General features: G+C 31.7%; 4 protein-coding genes across 5 annotated transcripts; 2 read left to right on the top strand and 2 right to left on the bottom strand.

Moving 5' to 3' along the window:
* The first annotated feature begins 479 nt into the window (after positions 1–479).
* Positions 480–6258, top strand: LOC119832966. Its single transcript, XM_038356805.1, has 3 exons — positions 480–694; positions 1223–1383; positions 4449–6258. The coding sequence occupies exon 3, from the start codon at positions 4873–4875 to the stop codon at positions 6199–6201; it is 1329 nt and encodes a 442-aa protein (XP_038212733.1). The 5' UTR covers positions 480–694; positions 1223–1383; positions 4449–4872; the 3' UTR covers positions 6202–6258.
* Positions 6243–11320, bottom strand: LOC119832965 (protein SMG9-like). 2 transcript variants are annotated; one of them, XM_038356804.1, is made up of 8 exons: positions 11263–11320; positions 10933–11164; positions 10083–10217; positions 9468–9734; positions 8954–9167; positions 8270–8449; positions 6957–7123; positions 6243–6542 (listed from the first exon to the last, which is right to left on the bottom strand). In XM_038356804.1, exons 1-8 carry the CDS (start codon positions 11281–11283, stop codon positions 6340–6342), a joined length of 1419 nt encoding a protein of 472 aa, XP_038212732.1. In that variant the 5' UTR covers positions 11284–11320; the 3' UTR covers positions 6243–6339. The 2 variants fall into 2 exon arrangements, with proteins under 2 accessions (XP_038212732.1, XP_038212731.1); XM_038356803.1 differs by having other exon boundaries at positions 11248–11305.
* A 1330-nt stretch (positions 11321–12650) lies between these two features.
* LOC119832998 lies at positions 12651–19402 on the top strand. The gene is made up of 5 exons (XM_038356868.1): positions 12651–13271; positions 13915–14060; positions 15323–15401; positions 16213–16422; positions 17124–19402. Exons 1-5 carry the CDS (start codon positions 12975–12977, stop codon positions 17217–17219), a joined length of 828 nt encoding a protein of 275 aa, XP_038212796.1. The 5' UTR covers positions 12651–12974; the 3' UTR covers positions 17220–19402.
* Positions 19403–19738: 336 nt separating this feature from the next.
* Positions 19739–22974, bottom strand: LOC119832999 (general odorant-binding protein 19d-like). The gene is made up of 5 exons (XM_038356869.1): positions 22837–22974; positions 20975–21142; positions 20539–20656; positions 19978–20063; positions 19739–19899 (listed from the first exon to the last, which is right to left on the bottom strand). The coding sequence occupies exons 1-5, from the start codon at positions 22912–22914 to the stop codon at positions 19879–19881; spliced, it is 471 nt and encodes a 156-aa protein (XP_038212797.1). The 5' UTR covers positions 22915–22974; the 3' UTR covers positions 19739–19878.
* Between the last annotated feature and the right edge of the window lie 34 nt (positions 22975–23008).

Genomic DNA, 23008 nt, shown 5'->3' with positions numbered 1-23008 from the left:
TAAAATACAGATCTATGAAGAGCAATAGTATGATATAAAAAACTACGTCACTATATAAATAATAAGTACATGTAGCAGAAAAAAAAACATATTGAACCACATGGCATTACTATTGTAATTGCGATTAAAAAATACATTGTATACGTGGGTCCATTGTCAATTCATATTTTCACGACATTCCACATGATTAAAATTTAATTCGTTGTGTTTTGGCGCGTGCGTCACACCGCCATCGCGTGCCACCCTTCATCAAGCAATAAGAACTTGTGCGGCATTTGTTATTTATGACTTGACGAATTTATAACCGCACATCGCAACATAATACGCCGTATTTTATGTATAACATATTATATAGTTTTTGATTATTACTTACCTATATTTTCTTTCATATTTCAATATCATGGCGATGAATGACATATTTCCTTCGAAAGAGTTAGTATAAATAAACGGAAGAGACATTTAGTTGTTTTTTTTTTTTAGTTTAACAAAGAGTCGACTCCAAAACGATTAGGCAACTGGCAAGTACCACGGTGGGCTCCAACGCGGGCGCGACCCCTCGAAATGCGGCCAGACCCGAAGCCAATTTGCGACATAAATGGACACTTCTTGCCGGGTGCTCCCAGGGGAACTTCGAGGTGCTTTGGGCATTACACTGGCACCTGGGAGCTGCCAAAGAAAATAACAAGACAAGTCGGTATGTTAGAGCAAAGTATTATTGCATAATCAAACTAATATGCACCTATTATTAAAATACAGGTTATCACATAAATTGCAAAATCAAATTGATTTGATTTGATGTAATTGATTACATAATTCATGCATTAAAATTCTGATAAATTCATCTGTATACCCCTCAAAACCTCACAGTTTTAAAAATATAGTGAACATATGGTTTAGCTTACTAGAACCAACTTAGTATCCTGATTTAAAAAAAATTGCCTGGTGCAATCTGGCTATAGGTACGTATATAAACCGCGTATTTGTCAACATTGTCGTAACACATGCGAAAATACGTCTTCAAGTAACTTTATATCGTGTTACAGAGTAATATCAATACGTGTGTGTATATTTTGGTAACGTGAACGCTCAATGTTCTGTAAGAAATGGTAGTTAGAAGGCTACATTACTAAATAGGTACCTGCAAAGGAAACGCACGCAATATTATAACGTGTAAGGTTAAATTAATATAAGGATGTCATTTGTATTGTGGTTGTTTTGTTAGCGGAGGAATTGGCGAAGGAACCACCGGCTGGTAGGTTTCCTGATTGGATAAATCTACGGGTTCAAAGGCCGAAGGTGGTTCCAGCATCGCGCGTGCGTGGCGCGAAACGCGGCAAAGCGCCAAAGGAGGACACCACAGACAAAGATGAGCAGTCTTTCAAAGTAAGTTCGTCGAGTTAAGTTCGCGCGCTCTTTAAGCGCCAACTAGATAGTAAGTTCTAGAGTCTAGACTAACTAAATTAGTGAAATCTGCATTGAACGAAATAATATTAGAATTTTGATCGTTTATACAATCTAAGAGATACCTAATTTTTAATTATTTATATTTTATTTCAGGCAACTTGTAGTACAGTTAAAAGATCTTAAATAATTTAAAGCTACGGCCAACATAAACTAAATAATAAAACAAATAGATGTGTATATAATAAATAATAGAATAATAGAATATAATGGATTCGTATTTGTTTCGCCAGGGATTTATTTGTCCACGAAGAGTAATCATTGAATTGGTATCAACGTAATGTTGTGACAGACATATTGTATAGAATATATTTTAATAAGTTACATTATTGAATCCATAAAATTCTATCTATAAAAAAAATAATTGAAATCGCAAATTTACATGAAAGATGAAGAAGATAAAATCATGTAACTAATTTTTATTAGAAATTTATTTATTTAAGTACATATATATATTATAAAGGCACTCAACAAGAAACGAATGGTTAATATTGACTGTTAATTGTTGGTAGGTAGGTACTGTTAGAATTAGTAATCTAGAAGTCCAAAGCATGAATCAGTTAATTAGATAAATTTTTACGATAACAATTTATACTGATAGTGCACCTGCACATGTTCGATAAGATAACTACATTGTCTTAGGTATCACTGGTCGCAGACATTGTATTGAAATAAGAATAATAATACAGTTATTTTACATCAGTCACGATAATCCAATTTAATATCATCATCAGAGATAAAATTGTTAAATAATTTACATGTAAATCAACAAAACAATGCGTTACCCAAACTTTTGTGAAACAGAACTTTTAAAAATATTGTGTGATTAAAATACTAAATTTCTAAATGCTTACGTACATTGGGTGAATTTTATGAAATAAGTTTAAATATTTTTATTAGTTATTAACTTTATAATGTAGATAAATTGTAATTTATATAGGTGATGGTTTGTTCTATTAGTAAAATATAACCAATGTAGTTATATTATGTGAGTATATTTTTTTTCCATTTCAATTAAAATTTAAAAAGTCACAAATGTCCAGTGGCGTAGCTAGGTAACCTAGGGCCCTGGAACAAATAAAAAAATGGGGCCCCCTGCTATCAAAACTGGTAAGGTTTTTGGAGGTAAAATCATTAAATATACAAATATTTTAAAAACGCTAATAATATAGTTTCAAATATGCGTATATCTACTTAAATATTTGTAAGTCAATTCATATGTGTTTATTAATTAATATTTTCTATAGTGTTCCGTAGCTCTAGGGGTAGGGTGTCGGCGAATCGCAAATATGGTATGGGTTCGATTCCTACAGCGAGTAATGTTTATTATTTCAAGATTCTCAAATAAATGTTATATTCATCAAAATGTCAATCAATTTAATCATAATTTTGTTAATGTGATTTTTAATGAACTTTTTACATTACTCAAAACAAATTTAATATAGAATTTGAATAGAGTAAATAGAACTGAATTTAATGTCATTAAACATGTCGGTTGGCTCAAGAAACATTTTCAAACCCATGTGGTACTTGGTTTAACGATCAAGCGCATTTCGCCGCATCCAAACGTATAGACGAACCAAACGAGAATCGTTTGACTGCAGTAACCTTATACAGTGCATGATTAAACTCGAGCTGCCACCTATCATATCTATTTTGAAAATAGGAGAAATTGAGTTGAGTTCGATTGAGATTCTCAGGTAAGGATTCGAGGGGCCCCCTGAGCTTGAGGGCCCTGGGGCACTGCCCCGCCTAGCCCCTTTGTAGCCACGCCACTGCAAATGTCGGCAAATGACTTAGCGTTTTTATTTGTGTGCCATATCACGTAAGTAGGCATTTAGGTAATCTATCAAAAGTATCTGACCATTGTATGTTTTCGATACAATACAAACTCGTACAGTTTACAAGTTACAGTTGTACAAGCATTTAGGCTATAAACGGCTGTGAGCAGGTTAGGTTCGTTATGTGTGTTGGAATGTGTACGTTTAATGTTACGTATTTATGTTATTTTACAGTTTAAAACAGTTTTTCATAAATTCGGTCGGGTAAAATTTTAATTGAGTCCATATGCCTCATTGGTTTCTGTTTGAGTGGGAAACGTCCTAAAGTCCATTCTAACACTCACTGGGCTCTACCACGGCACTATCTATGGCTACGCGTTAGCTTGCAGATTTGTTTATGAAAATGTTTGATCGTTACTAAATTCAAGTTTTACAAAGACTGAATTTAATAAAAAGTTCAAAAGAAAAACGGGTTTTAACGGTACCATATATTTGCTTTAGAAACAAATAAAAAAGTCATCGTCATTGTTACCAATTGTGCGATTACTAACTGTGTCAGCTAACGTGACAAAGTTAATTTTAAAATTAAAACACTCCTTGACAACCACCAATTAACAGATTACAATTTTAGGCGTTAGTACAGTAGCTTCCATTATTACATAAGCAATTAAATAGCTTAAAATAATGTCACGGGTAAGTTTTAATTTATAATTAAGGTATCTGACAATTGCATTCAAGGTTCCAAAGAAGGTAGGGTTTAGTAGGTAAAGTGTCGCTTTATTTACTCGCCTTTAAATAATATTATAAATACAATTATAGGTATTTCAGCCAAAATAGTTTGTCAATTAATAATAAGGAAAATAGTAACCATACCTACCTTATCACTATCAGAGGTTTAAAAAGAAGTAAAAAAAAAAAAATCATAGAAATCGTACAAAGTCTTTTGATAACCAAAGCAGTTTTGTTTTATACGCTTAAAGGAACATGATAAAATGATAATTAATTGCATGACCAATTATTATCAGAATGAGGGTGGTTTTTTTACTTTGTTACTTCATAACTCCATGGGTTTTCAACGGATTGACGTGATTCTTTGTGTTACTTCATCCCCAGGGGACATTGGTGTACTTTTTTTGTAGAAAATAATTATTCCTCTATGATAGTTACTGAAATAATATATCTAATGCAGTTAATTGATAATTTCAGCCTAGACAATGCCCGTTCCACGATCACAAACGTAAATATAAAAAATGAAGAAACACTAAGTAAATTTCATCATGATTAAAAAATTTTCGTCCAAATTTTTACATGTCTGTACTTAAAGGAGGATTTAGGTGTACAAGAAGAATTATATAGTGGGAGTAAATTAAAGGCTTGTGAAGAGGATTTCCACAAAAGAGAAGACGACCCATTAGAATTAAATAAAAGATTGGAGCCAGTAGACAGTGACGGACACGGACCCTACATACCAGGTTCTGCAACAGATCCAGATAAAAGGCATGACAGTTACGACCTGTTGGTAAAGGACGCAGTTGAACAACTTCATGGTCCCCAAGAAGATAGCAATGATAAATTTTGGCGAAATGTTGCTGAAAAGGCACAGAAAAATGAGCAAAATAACATTGAGATAATGAAACACGCAAAGCAAAGCGCAACAACTAAATTGCCGTACGTGAATGTTTCGCAAAATTTTAATTTTGCCAAAAGTATGCATGCGGGAAATTTAGAACATCAACCCTTACCGGATACGTTGGGGTACCGAAATTTAACTAAGGTAGGTGAACATCGAGACTCAGATATTATAGTAAAACCCTATGCTATAGGTTGGAAAGGTTACGGAGCTTCAGGTCCGACTTGTTGCACAAAAATGCGAGTACACAGACCAAAAACTTGTGATCCAAAGAAAAATGAAGCAGAACCAGACCGAAGACAACGGCCAGTGACATCGATACAAGATTTGGGCGGTCAGTATAAGAAGCCTTTATCGCTAATGGATTTAGCAATTTGTTGGGATTTTAAATCGGATGATCCAAGACGAGAGCCTAAACCCCCAAAGCACATAGATGGATCAAACGGATCTCAGGCACCAGCAGTTTTTACAATGGTGCACACGCCTAAAGAAGTATTGGAAGACAACATAGCGCCAGGACACTCTCAGTCAATTTTTAACCAGAACTGTATTACTCAAGACATAGGACGCCATAGTGTCCCTCATTTTGAAAAAGACATGACGAAAGAAAAAAGGGCAGATACATGTGACGTGCAATACTGTCCCCAGCATAATCATAGGGATAATATTTCAAGATCCAAGTCTTCAAGCAGGAAAAGTTCTGCTCAATCATCAAAAAACGTGAATTGTGACGGTATTAACGGATGTGGCACCCCATCAAATTCAAATTGTAATTCAAATCAGGGTTCTTCGAAGGCAGAAAATTCAAAACACATTAAAGAAGTCTGGTGTGGTAATAATAAAAATAAATTTAACGGAATAAATCGTCGAAATCACAGTTTAGAATCGTATGATAAAACCCCTCTGGCGCAAGGAAAACTGCATCAAAGTTCCCCAAACGATTCCCAAATATCTCGCTCGCCTAAAGAGTCGAGTGACGCATGTAATAATAATACGAAACATAAGCATTGCATTTCTTGCAACGGATATAAAGCATTAAAAGATGTCAAGCAAAAAGAAGATTACAAATTTGCATTTAAAGCTGGCAATCCCAATTCGGTTCAAAGCCACAGTTCTAATGAGTCGAAAAATGTCAAAATGCCAAAAATGCGTCATCCATACACAAAGAAGTCCTATACAATTCCTACCTTGGCGCCCCCATTTAGTATTTGGCGTGATGCGAATGCCACAGGGTATCCAGAACATTGGAGACTAGCTAGCGTTTACCAACACGCGTATAAGCCACCGGAGCAGCGACGTAAACCTCTCATTAATAGCGTTTTCCAATAAATAAAATTAGGCCTATGTGTAATAGTAATAATGACACAACAATAAATAGAATTTCTTTTATTACATGAATTATTATCGTTTCATTTACAAACACCTGCGCACTTATCTCACTTTCCCGTTCGATAACAATATTACCGATTAAGGTAAAAAGCGTTCATATTCTAAGAAAAACGTGCATTTCTTTATTGTTTCCCAAGCTCGGTTGCAGAAATGGAACCAGCCTCTTTCCGATAGGTTCGGGACGTTGGTGATATGGTGTCTATTAACGCCTAATAGCATCCAACGTAATCTATGGGCTAATTCTTCGAAAGATGGGTGGCCGCGGTATATTTCTTTATTACCTAGAAATATGTCAATTGTTAAGGATATTATCATTCGTATGTAGTTTTTTTATCACAAATAAAGACACAATAGGTACTTTGAAAAAACCATTTTCGTCCAAAAAATACTATTTTATAATTAGATTTTTCCCCAATATATAGCCTGTAGTAATTATAAGTTGAACATAATACTGATTTATCACAACATAAAATTTTATCAAAATCCGTCACGTAGTTTTTACTTGATTGATGCACACACCAACAAACAAACTAAAAAAAAATACCAACTATTGTTTTGGGAGTTTTTAAAACGTCCATAGTAAATAACAATTACATAATCTTTTTGAAAAATATTTAACGTACAGAAATATTCTGGTTATAGTTTACGATACTAGATACGATACTAGAAAGGCATTTATTCATTTGAAAACTTACCATAGTCACTATAAACCTCTGGCAAAAGGAACAAATTGATTGGTTGACCACAACTCTCCACGCTGTATGACTGGCTCACACTGTTAACATTGAGACCATTTCTGTTTGCATCACTGTATAAGTACATGCCAGAGTTGAGTTGCAGATTTGATCTTTGGAATGCTTTCCTGAAATACCAATTAACTGCTGAAGTTTATTTTATGTTTCTTGGTTTATAAGGTAAACGAATTTAAGATATTATTATAATATAAGATGTTTTGTTCAACTAGATCCAAAGGTATCGAAATTAAAAGAGCTTTCAACAATGAATAACTTTTTTAAATTACACTTTTCCTATCCTTTCTATAGTGTAACCAATTGGAATATCACACTATAACACTAATGTTATAAATGTGAAAGTTTGTCTGTTTGGATGTTTGTCCGTCATTCACGCTAAAACTACGGCATGAATTTTGATGAAATTTGGTATGAAGACAGGATGTTCCCTTGGGCTAAAACAGGAATCTTGATGTCCGGGTGGAGCCGGGACGAGCATCTAGTATTAATATAAAGCACACTAAGGCGTCGCCGCGGCAAGGCAAAAGGACACGGATTCGAATCCCGCCTTACGATATTTTTTTTCTCTATAGATAAAAAGTAAAAATAGAGTGTTATTATAATGAACATTGCTAAGTTGATAAATAGATAAGGAATGTAGATACCTCGTTTTAAAGTTCATTAAAAAATTATCTTATTATAGCACATAACATCATGACATAGCATGTAACTTATTATATCTGTTAAAATTATACATACTGATAGAAATCAAAATTCAATGTCTTATGTTTAAAATTGATTTGAGATTTTATAGGATCGATTTGGATAGCTTAACAAGTTTTGATAAGTTACGAAAAGTGACATTCGTATTTCAAGTGTCAATTATTCATCCATCGGAATATTAATCACCAAGTAATAAAAAAAGTTATGTTAGTTCCACTACTATTTACTCAAAAATGACTGAATAAATTTTAAGTAACGGCAAAATTTTTTATCTGCCCTTAGAATTAGACATCAATTAATATGAGATAAAACTTTACAAAGCAAAATAATATCATCCGGGGTGAGCAGCTAGTATTATGATAACAAACTACTGATATATAATAGATGATAACAAAATAATATATGAAATACTCGATAAGAGAGACCTCCTTCCTTTTTTTTGGTTAAAAAAGGTGTTTCTCAGAAAACTTTTTAATTAATTCATATTAATAAATCAACTTAAATAAGTTGTATAATGTTCTACAACTGTCAGAAGGCTATATGTTAATACATACCTATAGAGATCTTGCATTGCTTTAACACTGCTTGGAGTGAAGTCTTCTAGTTGACATCTATTGTGAACTAATAATAAATGAGGATTGCATTCTCCAGCCAATGTTGATTCAGAACTATCTTGAGTGACATTTGTAGTTGCAGATAGTGAGGGCTTTAACATCTCTGCTGTTTGTATGTATCTGTATGAAAGTATTATTATTTATTTTTTTATTTTAAGTTTTTAATCACATTAAATGCTTTTTTAAATTGTCGCCCCGGTATGGCGAAAGGCGCAGAATCGAATTCCCTCTGCTCCTGCTTCATGCTCGATATATGTATTTCAATCTCTTTATATTTTTTTATAACGTAAATTAGCTTTTATATTTCAGTAAAATGAAACTAAATTCATATATAATATTTGTACTTTCCATTTTAATTGGAATCATTCATTTTGGCTTTTTATTAAACAACTCTATCTATCGATAATTTGGTTTAATCAATAAATTGGAAAATGACGCATAGCCATGAATACCAGAATAACCATAGAGAATGGAAAGTGAAAAAAGTATTATATAGTAATGATACTTCTTTTGTCTATTAGAATTGTTTTCACTCACAATAATAAAAAAAATATATGGACATATGCAAGTTAGGATCACATTTCTATTATTACATTCCAAAATACATATTAAAATAAATAATACCTTATAAAATTATAATCAGTGAACCAATCCTGTACTGCAATTAAAACATGGCAAATTGCCATTAAATATGATGCTATTTGAAGACAATCAACTGTGACTATATTAGCACTTCTGGATGTTATTGTGCTGATATTTGTGTCTATCAAACATGGCGACCACAGAGGCTGGCAATCCAGAAGGATAACACGATCACTTGTTATGTACATGTCCACACCTTCAATTCAAATAAAAATATTAGATGTATTACATAAATGTATGCTTCTGATGACCCAGGAAGATTGCTTCTTTGAACATGCTTATTGCAGACTTTCTTGACTTATCTTCGAGAGATCAGATATTAAAAATGTAGTTCATTATTTGAGAAAGGCTATGAAACATCATCTATGTGTATAATGCGAGTGAAAACGCAAGGTACAGCTAGTAATATTATCTGGGAACAGTAATGGTAATTATTGAATATTATCAATAAATCATTACTTTGGTATTGTAATAATAAAAGAGAAATTATACAAACCCCTAGTACATTGACTGCCTCTTTCTATTTGTTCGATGTTTTGCATCTTAAATATAAATGGACTAGTACTGTTAATATTTTCCTTTTTATCAGTATCAACAAAATTCAGGTTCTCCATTTGATTTTCTACACTGTTGACATTCATATCGAAACCCTGATTTTCTTCTGGTACTTCATGTGAATGTAAAATTTCATGGCATAGGTCATCTATTGGTTTGTTCTTGTTGATAAGATTCATTATTAGAGATTTACCCACTCCTTGAGTACCTTAAATAATATAAAAAATGTTAACGTTAATGATTTACTCATTATATAACAAGAAAAACTTTAATAAAATAATATTTAATGTATAATAGAATAAACATTATTTTGAATTAATTAATATTTAATTAATAACAATGATTTATCAAGTAGATATTAAAGAAATCATATAATTTATACCTTGCTTTAGCTTACCAGAAAGGAAAGGGGTATATACAGAGAGGTTAGAGTTTGTAAAATATTCACATTACAAGTTTGACAAAAACATGCAAAACTCAATATATCCAGAATAAGTGTTTGCTACATCTTGAGTCATATGAAACAGCTATTAATTTATTAACTTGTTAAACATACCTATAACACCAATAACCAAATAATTGGTATTATTATCATTCAAAAACTCAAGTGCTGCAGGATTGAATTCCAAATTTTCATCAAGTAATTTGATTGGTTCTGTCATAACTTTTAAAGGAGGGCTTGGTTTATGATCTGTAAAAGGAAAATGCATAAATATTTCTTAGTAATTGCTTCCCTTTGGACTTAAAAAAAGTGTTTGCCTTAAAATAGATTCTGTTGTGCGTCCTAGGTTTTCTCAGGCAGGTTTTTAATATGAATTTAAAAAATCATGTCAATATTCTAATCCAATGAACTAATAACCATTTCAATCCGTTCTACCATTCTTGAGTTGTAACTTACACAATATTATATCTACACTAATATTATAAAGAGGAAAACTTTGTTTGTTTGTTTGGTTGTAATGAATAGGCTCAAAAACTACTGGACCAATTTTAAAAATTCTTTCACCATTCGAAAGCTACATTATTCACGCGTAACATAGACTATATTTTATTTTGGAAAAAAATAGGGTTCCGTAACGTATCTTTATTGAAACATTTGGACTGGTTTGGACCAATATACCTATAAATCTAAAGGGTTAGTTAGTTTGTTTCATATTATTTAAACTCAAATATATAACTCTAATCGCAATAATTCAGATATTCAACTGGACAACTATATATTATGAAACTGAAGAGTTTGTACGTTTGTTTGTTTGAACATGCTAATCTCAGGAACTACTGGTCCGTTTTGAATTCTTTCAGTTTTAGATGCCCTACAATAAAAGTATTGAGGGAGAATTTAGGCTTTATATGTACCACGGGCGAAGCCGGGGGACAGCTAGTATTTAATATATCTGGTTATACACCTTTTTTCTCCTTTGATTCATTTTGTGCTATTTTACTTGGTTGAGGGCCTTCGTCGATCGTTTGTGACTTAGGACTAACCGGTCTTTCTTCTTTTGGGGCACTTTGCTCACGAGTTTTTAGTATTATTGTAGGTTGTTTTTCTTTGTCTATTTTCTCTTTTTGTTCTTTTGTTGTTTCGCGATCCGATTTGAGAATAACGGGTCTCTTTGCAATGGGTGAACTGATAATTTCCTGAAAATATTGTAATTATATTTATAGGCTTTATACCTAGCAATATTATGAGTGAAAAAAAAGGTTATAAATTTAAAATATACTTTAGTTATAATCACTTTTTTCTTCTTTTCTGCCATCTCTATGGCTGTTAATTATTATATTAATACGTAAAATCAGCAGAAATTAGTAATAATTATAAATAACGTTGATTGTTGTTACATGTTTGTTTTGAAATTTAATAATGTCAAAAGTCTATATTCAAACTCAAACAGTGGATGTCAGACTAAGTGTTGCCAGCTTCAAAGAAAAGACCTTATGCGCTTATCACACTTTATTGAATTTAGTTCCTAAATTCAGGAGCAAATTTGGAAACTAGAGGCTCATATCACAGCTTCCAAATATTATTTATATCAAAGTGAGCAACTCAGCTGGTGGTTCGCCTGGTGGTAAGGGATCACCACCGCCCACGAACATTCGTAAAGATAGTGGCTCTGTGAATGCGCTACCAATTTTTAAGGGGTAAAGAATTAGAATCGTGTTGACGACTGGATAGATTATAGAAGGAATGTACTGAGAAGGGTGAGTAAAACGAAAGGGACCTCCGGCTCCCTCACTCACCGTACACCAGAAACACCGTAGCATGCTACTATTTCATGCTGATTTTCTGTTGGAGTATGGTACTTCCCTGGCGCGAGCTGGCCGAATTTAAGCCGAAGCGTGCTCGACTTCCACACAAATTTAAAAAAAATATTATGAACATTAAGAACTACCATCCCAAAATTACGTTATGAATGGATTTGCGATCTTTCTACATATTAATAAATCTTGTGACACTGTTTATTCAAAAGCAAAAGACGAAAGAATAAGAAATAAAGAAATATTCGTTATAACCTGCGATAACAGGAAATTCGTATTAAGATTTTCATTCTATTTTTTATAAGATTCTATTTTTTTATATTCCAAAACGTGGTAACAAAAATATCCTTGAAAAATATTGTGTTATGGATAAAAAGTGAATTTTAGGTATTAAGCATTCTAAGTTGTAAGTAAAGAATTCTAATTAGTCCCTGGTCTGAAACCATCCCAACTTCTAAATTTTAGGATGTTATCTCGCTAAATGTGATTTTACACTTTTCTCTATTAAATGCCGATCAGTCGTCGATTTAAATCCACATGACTAAATTCAGTACATTACATACACAGAAGTGTATGTATTGAGCGCCTTAGTATTAACTAGGTACTTACATATTCTTTGGAAAAGGTTAGTATGTATATGCGATAGGCATGAGTCATGACGACAATATCCTCGGACATTAATCTAAAAGTCAGGGGCTCGAAACCAGGCGAGCATGCAAGAGAGTTTCATATGTGATATGCCAATTTGCTTCGAAAGTTCTATAGCTGACATAAAGAACAGAGTCTTATTGTAAATCTCTTCCTTTTATTGAAGTCGGTTGAAAATAGTCATTTTTGTAGATTGTAATATCAGTAATATATGTCAGTCTAGTCGGAACTCGGAAAGTTGGGTCGGAAGTTCTACAAGTCATAAGTGTCATGTATTGATATTTTTGTAAATGCTGTTGTCATTTGCCCTTCAAGAAAGAATTAAGAAAATACTTCGGAAGTTATTTCAGACAGCTCTTTCTTTGTTCCAAAATTATGAACCGTAATTAAAATAGCATTTTCATTAAGTCACGGTTTTAAATGATATAGGTGTTTGATCAGAGTTTTTATCAGCCGTCGTAGTTGATGCTCGCGTGCGTAGTTAGTGAGCATATCACAGAGCATATATCTTTAAATTACTAATAATTATCATTGTGGTCTCAAAATGTCTCCGATGCAGTACTTGTTCAGTGTTATTCTTTTTTATTTGTTGGTAATATCAAATAATGTGCACAGTCAAGATGTATGTGTCAAAAAGGGTCCGTGTAAATGCGAATTTTCGAATGGCACTGGTATCGACTTAGCGGCTGCAGCAAAGGCTACGTTTTACACCACCCAAACGTTTGAACTCCAGATGGGTGGTGCTGAATATGTCCTTAGTACATATTACTACCATCCTTGTTTCGATGTTACACCTAGTGTAAATAGTACAAAACCCGGCGGTTGCGACAGTCCTTTGTCGGTGAGTTGTAAAATCAATGAGACGTATCTATCCCATTTCTCATAAAAAAAAAATTACATATCATCATTCTAGAGTTCTGTATTTTGTTGTTGGATTGTAATTATAACCAATAATTCGTAATTACAGCATGTTGTAATTTGTTATATAAAAACTAATCATTTATTCACTTGCATTACACCTGAAAAACCTGATAGGTGTTTATGCAATCCCTAATATATTTGTTTGTTTGAAAATGTAGGTATGCAATGTACAATATAATAAGTACCATATACAAGTTGCTAGTATCTAAACTAAATCTGACATGTATGGATTAAATAATTCTTTTCTACAAAATAAGACACAGGAGTCCCTGGGGACCAACTGAAAACAATTCCCTATTAAACACAAAAAAATACTCAAGGATTTATGAAAAAAGTAACTAAGCAAAAAAATGCAATTGACGTGGATTGGAAACTGATGTCATAACATGTTAAATTTGTTACCATACTTACTAATATGTATTCACATTAACAAAATACTTGTAATCAATCTGTCTAACATTTATTGCTGTTGTATATTTTTAACTCATTGTACCACACAATATATAGAACTTTAGAGACTTGTCATGAGCATGTCACTAATCATTTGATATAAAATTTTTCAGTTGTGCCGCCATGTGGATAGGTTTACCTTGAATATGACAACCAAAACATTTGTAGCAGATGGGGGTATATATGAAAAAATGGGCGTTACCAACTTATCTGATTTCAGTTCCGATGGAAAGTCAATAATTTATACCAATTTACCATCGTAAGTTTACCTTATATTCTTATAAACCTTTACGAAACAATAAAATTTTTATAAATGTTACACATTTAGCTATAGAGTTGCAGTCAGATCCCTTACAATTATTTAGATTCTGGCATTCTAAGCACTGTTGTGACTATAAAAATGTTGAACAATTTACTAGTAACAGCTAGCAAAATAGAAAATTTAATTAGCTCCATGTCACCTTTGCTTGTCTTCTTTTAATCTAATAATTAAATTAAATTTGACATTCAAAGGTATTTTCCTTAAGTTTTGGAAAACAATTTAAGTAATACAAGCTCAAATATATACCTCATATTGATAGAAAAAATCAGGATTCTTTTCCTTATAATAAGGTACATTGTTTGTCACCTTCACCAAAGACATTGCCCTGTATTTTATAAGTTCCATTATCAAAACTAGTTTCTAAGACACCTAAAGTGGGTGAAAATAATTATTCAAACCTGTTTGGACTCAGTTTTTTGACCTTGATTCTTTATGGTTTAGAGATAAAACTATAACATGTTAATGAGGAATGGAAATTATTATTATTAGATACACTTCATTATTGTCATACAACATTGTGTACATACATCTAAAAAAAAGGTCTACATCCTGGGGAACTCTATCCATTCCAGACAATAAAATGGAATGAAATGAAATTTTTTTTATACTCAAAAAAGAAATCATGTACATGATTCAAAAGCTACAGAGTTATACATTAACAAAACAAAGATCTTATAAAAACTTTTGCCAAACCAATTGCTCCAAAACTTTATACACCACTTTTATGAAATATGAGCTAATTTTTAGATCAAACATACATAAAGAATGTACTTAAAACACACACTAGATATTTTTCTCCGGCTCTTTATACAAAACAGTTGTTTAAATGTTACATACATCACCCAAGTTTATATTAAAGTTAATGTGTTTTATTAGTTAGAATATATTGAAAGGATTATAACCTGTAATTCTAATCATATGGATAAAACATTGTAACTATTGATAAGCAAAGTTTAATATTTTAATTATGTGGTTTTTACATTTACATACATATGTTATGTGCACAAGGTTAAATGTAAGACAATTTTTCATTGGCGTTTTATCATCATCATAATTAGCTGATATATATGCTCCTAGGGACACAGACCTCCCATTACATTGATCAGACATTATACTATGTATAAAAAATGGGAAACAAGAGAATCACTCATATCAGATAATCCAATATATATATTAAAGTCATTTAATTTTTTTTTCAGCTCAACAATTGTTATGCTAGTCTGTGCCCAATCTGAAGGAGAACTAAATGTCTACTCATTAGCAGAACCTAATAAAATCGTAAGTTTTTGCGGCGTCGGTTATTGATTGATTTTGTTATATATCAGTTCTTATATATTTAACTTATAGGCTAGTTTTCTGTGTGTGTAGTTTTAAATAAGTTATAAATATATAGATTATTTAAAAATAATATTAAACAATAAATAAATAATAAAATATTTACTGTATTCATCAATAGAACAAATTTTGCTTTAAGATGCTACAAATTAATTTGCTCTAGTTTAGGTAAATTATATAGTAAGTAAGGCTTATAGGTAAACTCTGAAATATGTGCGTCTGGAATGTTACACTATAAACATATATGAAACTGTTTAGGTTATAATATTCCTAATAATATATAAAAAAAGTGAAAAGCCATCAAAATATGTGATACGATTTCAAATAGTCAATTTAGATAGTTGGTAATCAAAAGTAAATGCTTTAGTAAAATTAAATTGTATAACATAGAATAGAATTAAACAGTGTCGTAAATAGCCATTTCTTCATTGTGCGAGTTTGTTTTTATAAATGCTCTTGTCTTTTTAGATATAATGTGTTAGAGTACAAGGGGTGCAGCGGGAACATATCAAAACTATTGTCGTGCCTGATCTATCCTAGTGCCATACATGTCCCCGCCAGACTCTATGCCTGAGCACTGGGGGCCACACCCTTTTTACGGCACTGCTATTTGATATCTTATAAAATGTCTTATAATGATATATTGTGCTGTAATGCATTCACAGATAATTTAATTTATTGCCCTTATCACCTTATCTCAAAATGCAGTTCTTAATTTACTATCTATGTATTTTTAATGGCATTTATTTTTCAGGTACTCTCCTTTTACACAAGACATGCATGTTTAACATTGATAGAAGAAGCGGGGAGGTCCTTGGGGTCAACTCTGTTAATTATATTCTTTTCCTGCATCATCTTCTACCTGGTCCTCGGAGTTTGTACCAAGAAATTCTTGATGGGAGCTACAGGTTTAGAAGTAGTGCCGAACCTTAATTTTTGGATGGATTTGCCTAATCTTGTTAAGGTAGCTATCGCATATGTTCATCTATAATCATGTACTAATGAAATAGAGTTGAAGAGTTTGTTTGTTTGAACACATTTATCTCAGTGACTAATGGACCAATTTCAATAATTCACCATTGAGTAGTACATATTATGTGATCCCTGAGTGGTTAAGGCTTTATATGTACCACAAACAAAGCTGGTATCAACCGCTGTTCTGTATATGAGGGGTGATTCATTAAAAGTGTGTTTGAAAAAGTTCTATTTCTTAATTTAATTTGATTTTAAGAAAGCAGTACATTAATTACTTATAGTATTTATTACGCACCATCATGGCTCAGTAATAATATAGATGTGTGTGTGTTTGTTGCTCTTTCACGCAAAAACTACTGAACCGATTGCAATGAAATTTGGTACGTAGACAGCTGGACAACTGGAATAACATATATGCAACTTTTTATCCCGATATTCCTATGGGATACGGACTTCGGCGGGTGAAACCGCGGGGCGCAGCTAGTGTAATATAAAGATATGAAATGATGTCTTATATGATGTTCAATAAGGAGGTTTTATTTCGTCATTTGATTAACTGTCCTTGATTTTAATTGTTTCTACTAGCTTTCCGCTCCTGGCTTCGCTCGCGTAGTCAAAAGAAGTGCCAAATTACAACTCTTAGATAATAGTGTAATTTTGACATTAATTGTGCCTCTGTGAATTTCCCAGGATGGTTGGGTATTCGCAATCAACGGCTTCAAGTTGCCCACGCGCGGGGCTGGGCCCGTGACTTCACCGGACCCCAACAGCTACGATAGCATATAACATCAGGACCTCACTGAGGGCCAACTGGTACTCATCGAGTAGACTGGACTGATACTGATACTGTGTGATATACGGTGAATATTCTTAGTACTGTGTCGGTATGTGGGAGTGAACTATCGTCCTTGGTCATATATTTAGTGACTGTATATTGAATATTGATATTATTGTTTTTTTTTATAAATGTTCTATGTGCTCGCGTCGGCTCCGCTTGGGTTATCTTTGTAATTTGTTAAAATTTTACAGTTATTATCCTAAACCAAGTGGAGAAAAATCCAACTGTTCAAAAAATTATTAACATCTAATTTTTAGTTTTATAGCATTGAAATGCTTTATAAATGAGAAATTTTGAAAGAATAGAAAAAATTCGATTACGAGGCAGGATTCGAACCTGCGTTTCTTGCCTAACCGCAGCAACGCCTAGCCTCTCGGCCACCCGGTTATTAACATCTGTTCAGCCATTTTTGATTTATTAGTAGTTTAACAAAGTCTACTTATATATGTTATAGGGATAAATGAATTTGTTAAAATGATTTGGCAATTAATAGCGGGCAAATAGATAATTTATTTAGAGGATTTAATTAGAGATTTTTTTCAATACTATGATTGAAAGGCGACAGTAGTTCAGTTCCACGCAGCTAAATGCATTGAAAGACATTTTAACTTCGTAATAGTATTTATTTTTAAACTCATTGTAAAGACCATGAACTCCATTGTTAGTAATTATAATTTTTATCATTGTGATTATATTTGATATTAATAAAATGCTTAAATTAACGTAGTTGAACTCCTCAGATTGTTATAAAAAGACATTTTTCGTACATACTGATATTATACTCCATACTAAGAATTATTTACTTTGACTTGTTGAGCTGAGTTTTTATAAGATTTTTTTGTTCGTCCAACCGTCACTAGTCTAGTTATGCATATTAGGATATCACCTCAATATACCATGTATAGATTAATCATTTCACTGTAGGTAGGTTTAATTGTTGGTTTAGTTATTCAGTTAAGTTTCCATCTTGAGTGCAATGAAAATATATAATAAATCACTATGTTTTTTTTATATTCTATAAATATAAATAACTTTAATGACTAAACCATACCTATTTATAAGAAGCTCTTTTAATATATGTATGCTGTGTGGTGTAAAAATTGTAAACACCTCATATAAAACAGTTTATTACTTGCCTACACATAAAGATGGTTTTTTACTGTGTTTTGTAACAGTTTATTAATTTACGGTTAATTGCCACTGTTTTGCTCAAAATTTTTGGTAAATATTTATTTTTAAACACGATTTGTACAACTTTTAAGCTTCGCATACTGTGTATTACTATAGAATATAATGACATATTCTAGTTGTTTAAGAAAATTCTCGGCAGATTAATTAACAAAAATAATAAATATTTATATATGGATATTAACCTTTAGGTATGTACGTAAAATAAATATATTTTATTAAATATATACTTAACTGATACCCCAGATAATATAAATTTACGTAAGGCCTTAATGTGATCTAGCTCTATGTATGCTTTGTAATAACCATTGTGAATCACATTCCTTCAAATATAGATTGCAATTTTTTTACAAGTAAAAATAAAAATTATAGTATATAAAATATAAGTATAATATTAAAGTTAGGAAAATTATTGATAACACATTATTATGACCTATTTGTGTCATAAGCATTCGTTTTAATAACCTATTGTAAATTGGGTTTAATTAACATAAAAAAATCAAAATATATTCATAAATACACTTGCCATTTGATTTGATTATATCGAACTATTTGTGCCAATTGAAAAGATGTATATTTGTTGAAAAATTAATATAATTTCGTTAATACATACCTATCCATGCATATTAGTTAAGTGTCAAAGGAGATGTTTTACAATTGGGGCTTAAAATATATCAGAATGTATTGTAATTGATACTAGAGCATTAAATTTTTTCGTAAAATTAAATTTCCCGCCTATGTTTTTTTGTGTTGCCAATAAAAAAATGCACGTATACTGTCTGGATAAATTTGGAAACATCTCCTTTGAAAAATATGTTTTCTTATACTATTGTCTACTCTTATGTACTCATATTACCTTTCAATATACCGTTTTTACACATATCCCTATAGTTTTCTCCTTTTTTATTGTGCGTGTTTGTATTACAAAAAAAAAAAAAAAAAACAAATCAAGGGTGATAACATTACCAGTTGTGCAATAAGATTGATATTTTTGTTTTATTCTTGCACAAACTAGTGTGAAAATGTTTTATTGAATCTCTCCTTGAAAATAAAATGTATTGAACAAATTTTAGTTTTATTTACATGTAGTAGGTATATAGTATAATATTTTTTGTGTGAAAATGGAAAATTGGACAGGATCTGTAACGATTGTACACCTTGTGGAAATCCGAAAATCTTGTTTATAAATTTGTGTATGGTTTTACCATATCTATAAAAATCCATATTGCATGTTATTTTTAACGGCTTTCTCGTTACTTTTTGCTGTTTCTAGTGGTAATAAATTTTAGGGGATTTTTGCCGAGAAACAAAACGAATGACACGAATAAGACAAAAGTTTAAGTAAAGCATTAATTTGTAATTTGTGTATGTATACATTTAAGGACGTTTTACAAATAACTGTTGATTACTCCTCGCCATTTATTGCAATAAGAATCCATTCTGAAATTGAAGATTAAAAATGTTAATTTTATCATACTATGGTTTACGGTTAATTTTTAAACTCGATAATAAAATTACCTGTGCTGCATTATGAACTAAACAGGTGCCTAAAAGAGAAGCCCTCTCGCAACCCTTCTCTCCATCGCTGACCGATTCTTCATTTACTGAAATACACAAATTACGTTCACTTATAAATGGATTATGAGAAAAAAAGAAAGAAAGACGTACGCACACGTTTTACAATCAAAGAAACATCGCTGTTAGCCGGCTCCGTCGTTTTTAATCGTCAAAGAAATACTCAGAGGATTCTTTGTACTTTTCTTGTATCGTATTAAATTTTGTAGCCTTAATTTTAACACTATTTAATTAGTATGCCTCTAATTATCCTGAAGTATATCACATATTTTTCTGCTTTTCTTTTAAGTTGGATCTTATTATACTTTATGGCATTATAAAACATGCGTTTATCTTATGTTCTCTTTAATATAATTATTGAGTTGTAAAAGATTTCATATTTTTCGTAGGCACTTTCCAGTTTCCATCACGCCAATATGGGTTATAAGCTATTTTGTAATGTAGCCAGTAACGCTAGTGTCGCGTGTCTATTGTCATTTAGTGAAACCTAAATTTTGAAATTACCTTTTTTACACAAGTCGTATAATTTCCTAGCATTTTTGAGTTTTTCCTTATCATCAGAGAATTCTTTAACAGATAACTGGTAAGCGCTCTCATCGTTAAACATGCCCTTGTCGTCAAGCTGAAAATAATTTATTTTGCCAAATTATATAAATGAATTGTATCCTTTGAGTAAATTTTATTATACAAAATGTTTCTTTAATTCTACGGTTAGGTACTTTGGGAAATAATAGCAAGAAAAGCACATAGCACATTTAATATAAGTAACAAGTAGGTAAGTGATATTAATCGGAAATCTTAAAACAACAAATTGAATGTAGTGTCTGATATGATAAGAGTCTATGCATTAATCAATACCAGCATTTTAACAAATATGCAATTATTTGCTTGCAATGCTTTTTAGCATAGGTTTCCTTTAAAAAGACTGCTTAGTTCTTACCCATCCAACTTTCTTAAAAACACACGCCAGCAGGCACTTCGCGTTGTCGCTGCTGGGAATTTTATGATCTTTCATCATCTCAACTTCATGACTTGTGATTGAGTGTTCACCGCTACACTCCATAGCTTTCTCCAAGAAATATGCTTTTATATCCGCTTCGGATTTTGCCTAAATAAATATATGTAATTAAGCATAGATGGTTATATATGTATCGGAATAACAATAAACTTTTCTGTACTTACATAACATGCACCAAAGAAATAAAATCCAAGTAAAATTTGTAAATAAACCATTTTAACAACTTCTGAACAAACACTGGTGGTTCTTTTGGTAAAATATCATTTTATACCTGATGTTTTCATTATGTAATCACTGTGTATATCCGAATTACACTAATGTTTTTTAAATTCGAAGAATAAATAGTTTATAATCATGATTGTAAAATAATTTTGACTTGTTTTTACTTGGGATTGTTTCAAGATTTGACGACCTTGACTGTTGTTGTTTTCTGTTTTCATTTAGATCAATGCAATTTTAGTTTTGCAGTTAGTTTTAAATATGTAACGTACGGAAGACTGAAGTCTAGCAAATTTTTTGTAGTAATTTTATGACTGATTGGTCACCACAAACCAAATGACGGTTAAAGTCCCATTATAAATTATACTTTTCTATTCTAGTATGAATACTACATGGTTGGTATGCACGGAGTACTCATAATATGTTTACAAGATGCCTAGTATTAAATAGGAGTAGTTTATAAATCCTCATACAGGATATAGTGTTGTGTGAAATATTGAGGATTAGGTGGTATATAATTATATCCATTGTGGCTTTTAAAGGAAAGCTAAGCTGGCTAAAGGAAGCTGTGAAGTCTCGGGGTGTTACCACAGATTTCCCGGTCTCGTAAAATTTCCGTCATAAAAACTATTCTGTCTTTTGTCGGGCCGCAAACTACCTCTGTATTCAATTTCATCCAAATCAGTTTCGGCATGAAGAAAACACAGACAGACTCACTTTCACATTTATTATATTAGTACCTAAGGATATGCATAGTTCATATTTATGTAAAATATTTTACTCTTACTACCTATCCATTTGAAGGTCACATGGAGAAGCCGTTCCACACCAGCAGCTTAACATGTAACATCCGGTTTCTATTAATGTACGTATAATTAATTTAGATATGATTGATATCATTTTGATGATTATCATTGGTATATTACATTTATTTAAAAAATACAATAGCACTAGTGGAAATTTGCATGTCAATATGTTTTTGCGCAGTTTAATATGTTGTGCTAGTGCTCCTCTGAATAATTGTTTCCATTACTCAGATTTATTCTAATCGCTAGTTTTAGAAATTCTGCTCGAATAGCAACTATTTAACACGCCTATATTGGCTTCATCTAGTTATAGGTATGCAAACAATTACTTTATACTCAATTTTGATCCACAGTAGGTAAACGAAGACATTTAAATTCAAAATTTGTACATTGATAAAGGATCGGTGGCAATATAATAATGATTTTCATGATTCTCGTTATCCTGATTAGGATCGTCAGGTTTCCGTCAGAAAAAAATCCTTACGTATACTCTGACTCTATACGAGGATATTTAGTTGATTCTTGCTTTTAAGTGTGTTGTTTGAATTATATTTATTTGATTTTAAAGTGGGCTATTTTTTGATTAGGAAAAAATTAAAAGAATATTAGTGATGTTTTAATAGTACACTTGCGCGACATTGTACTGAGATGTATTTTTTCAACAATAAAATTGCATATAATTGTTTGATATGAGAACGACAGCCATGAATTAAAGATAAATTAGTTGCATGGCGGCGGAAAAATGTCAACTAATAGTACCTTTTGAACAAAATGGTTTTTCTTAGAGCGGAAATAATTATTTGGCTGAATGCCTTCCTCCATTCTTGTATCATTCATGATACGTAAATTACATAAGAATGTCGTATAGAGATACACAGTAGATTATTTATACTCGACATATTATTTGTAAGTTCTCTTCTCTTGAAATCCA

The sequence above is a fragment of the Zerene cesonia genome, chromosome 16, assembly GCF_012273895.1.
Source record: "Zerene cesonia ecotype Mississippi chromosome 16, Zerene_cesonia_1.1, whole genome shotgun sequence".
Taxonomy (NCBI): domain Eukaryota; kingdom Metazoa; phylum Arthropoda; class Insecta; order Lepidoptera; family Pieridae; genus Zerene; species Zerene cesonia.
This window is presented reverse-complemented; position numbering and strand designations above follow the sequence as displayed.

What these genes read in the sequence shown, in the direction of transcription:
- LOC119832966 (XM_038356805.1), top strand. Translation starts at nt 4,873, where the DNA reads ATGAAACACGCAAAGCAAAGCGCAACAACTAAATTGCCGTACGTGAAT.
- LOC119832965 (XM_038356803.1), bottom strand. Translation starts at nt 11,283, where the DNA reads ATGGCAGAAAAGAAGAAAAAAGTGATTATAACTAAA. An exon ending in AGGCAGTCAATGTACTAGGG is followed by an intron (nt 9,168 to 9,467) that starts GTTTGTATAATT and finishes TTTGAATTGAAG; the next exon opens with GTGTGGACATGTACATAACA. An exon ending in ACTGATTATAATTTTATAAG is followed by an intron (nt 8,450 to 8,953) that starts GTATTATTTATT and finishes ACTTTCATACAG; the next exon opens with ATACATACAAACAGCAGAGA.
- LOC119832998 (XM_038356868.1), top strand. Translation starts at nt 12,975, where the DNA reads ATGTCTCCGATGCAGTACTTGTTCAGTGTTATTCTTTTTTATTTGTTG. An exon ending in GTTGCGACAGTCCTTTGTCG is followed by an intron (nt 13,272 to 13,914) that starts GTGAGTTGTAAA and finishes AAAATTTTTCAG; the next exon opens with TTGTGCCGCCATGTGGATAG. An exon ending in ATTTATACCAATTTACCATC is followed by an intron (nt 14,061 to 15,322) that starts GTAAGTTTACCT and finishes TTTTTTTTTCAG; the next exon opens with CTCAACAATTGTTATGCTAG.
- LOC119832999 (XM_038356869.1), bottom strand. Translation starts at nt 22,914, where the DNA reads ATGAATGATACAAGAATGGAGGAAGGCATTCAGCCAAATAATTATTTC. An exon ending in ATACGACTTGTGTAAAAAAG is followed by an intron (nt 20,064 to 20,538) that starts GTAATTTCAAAA and finishes TGTGTATTTCAG; the next exon opens with TAAATGAAGAATCGGTCAGC. An exon ending in TAGTTCATAATGCAGCACAG is followed by an intron (nt 19,900 to 19,977) that starts GTAATTTTATTA and finishes CTTCAATTTCAG; the next exon opens with AATGGATTCTTATTGCAATA.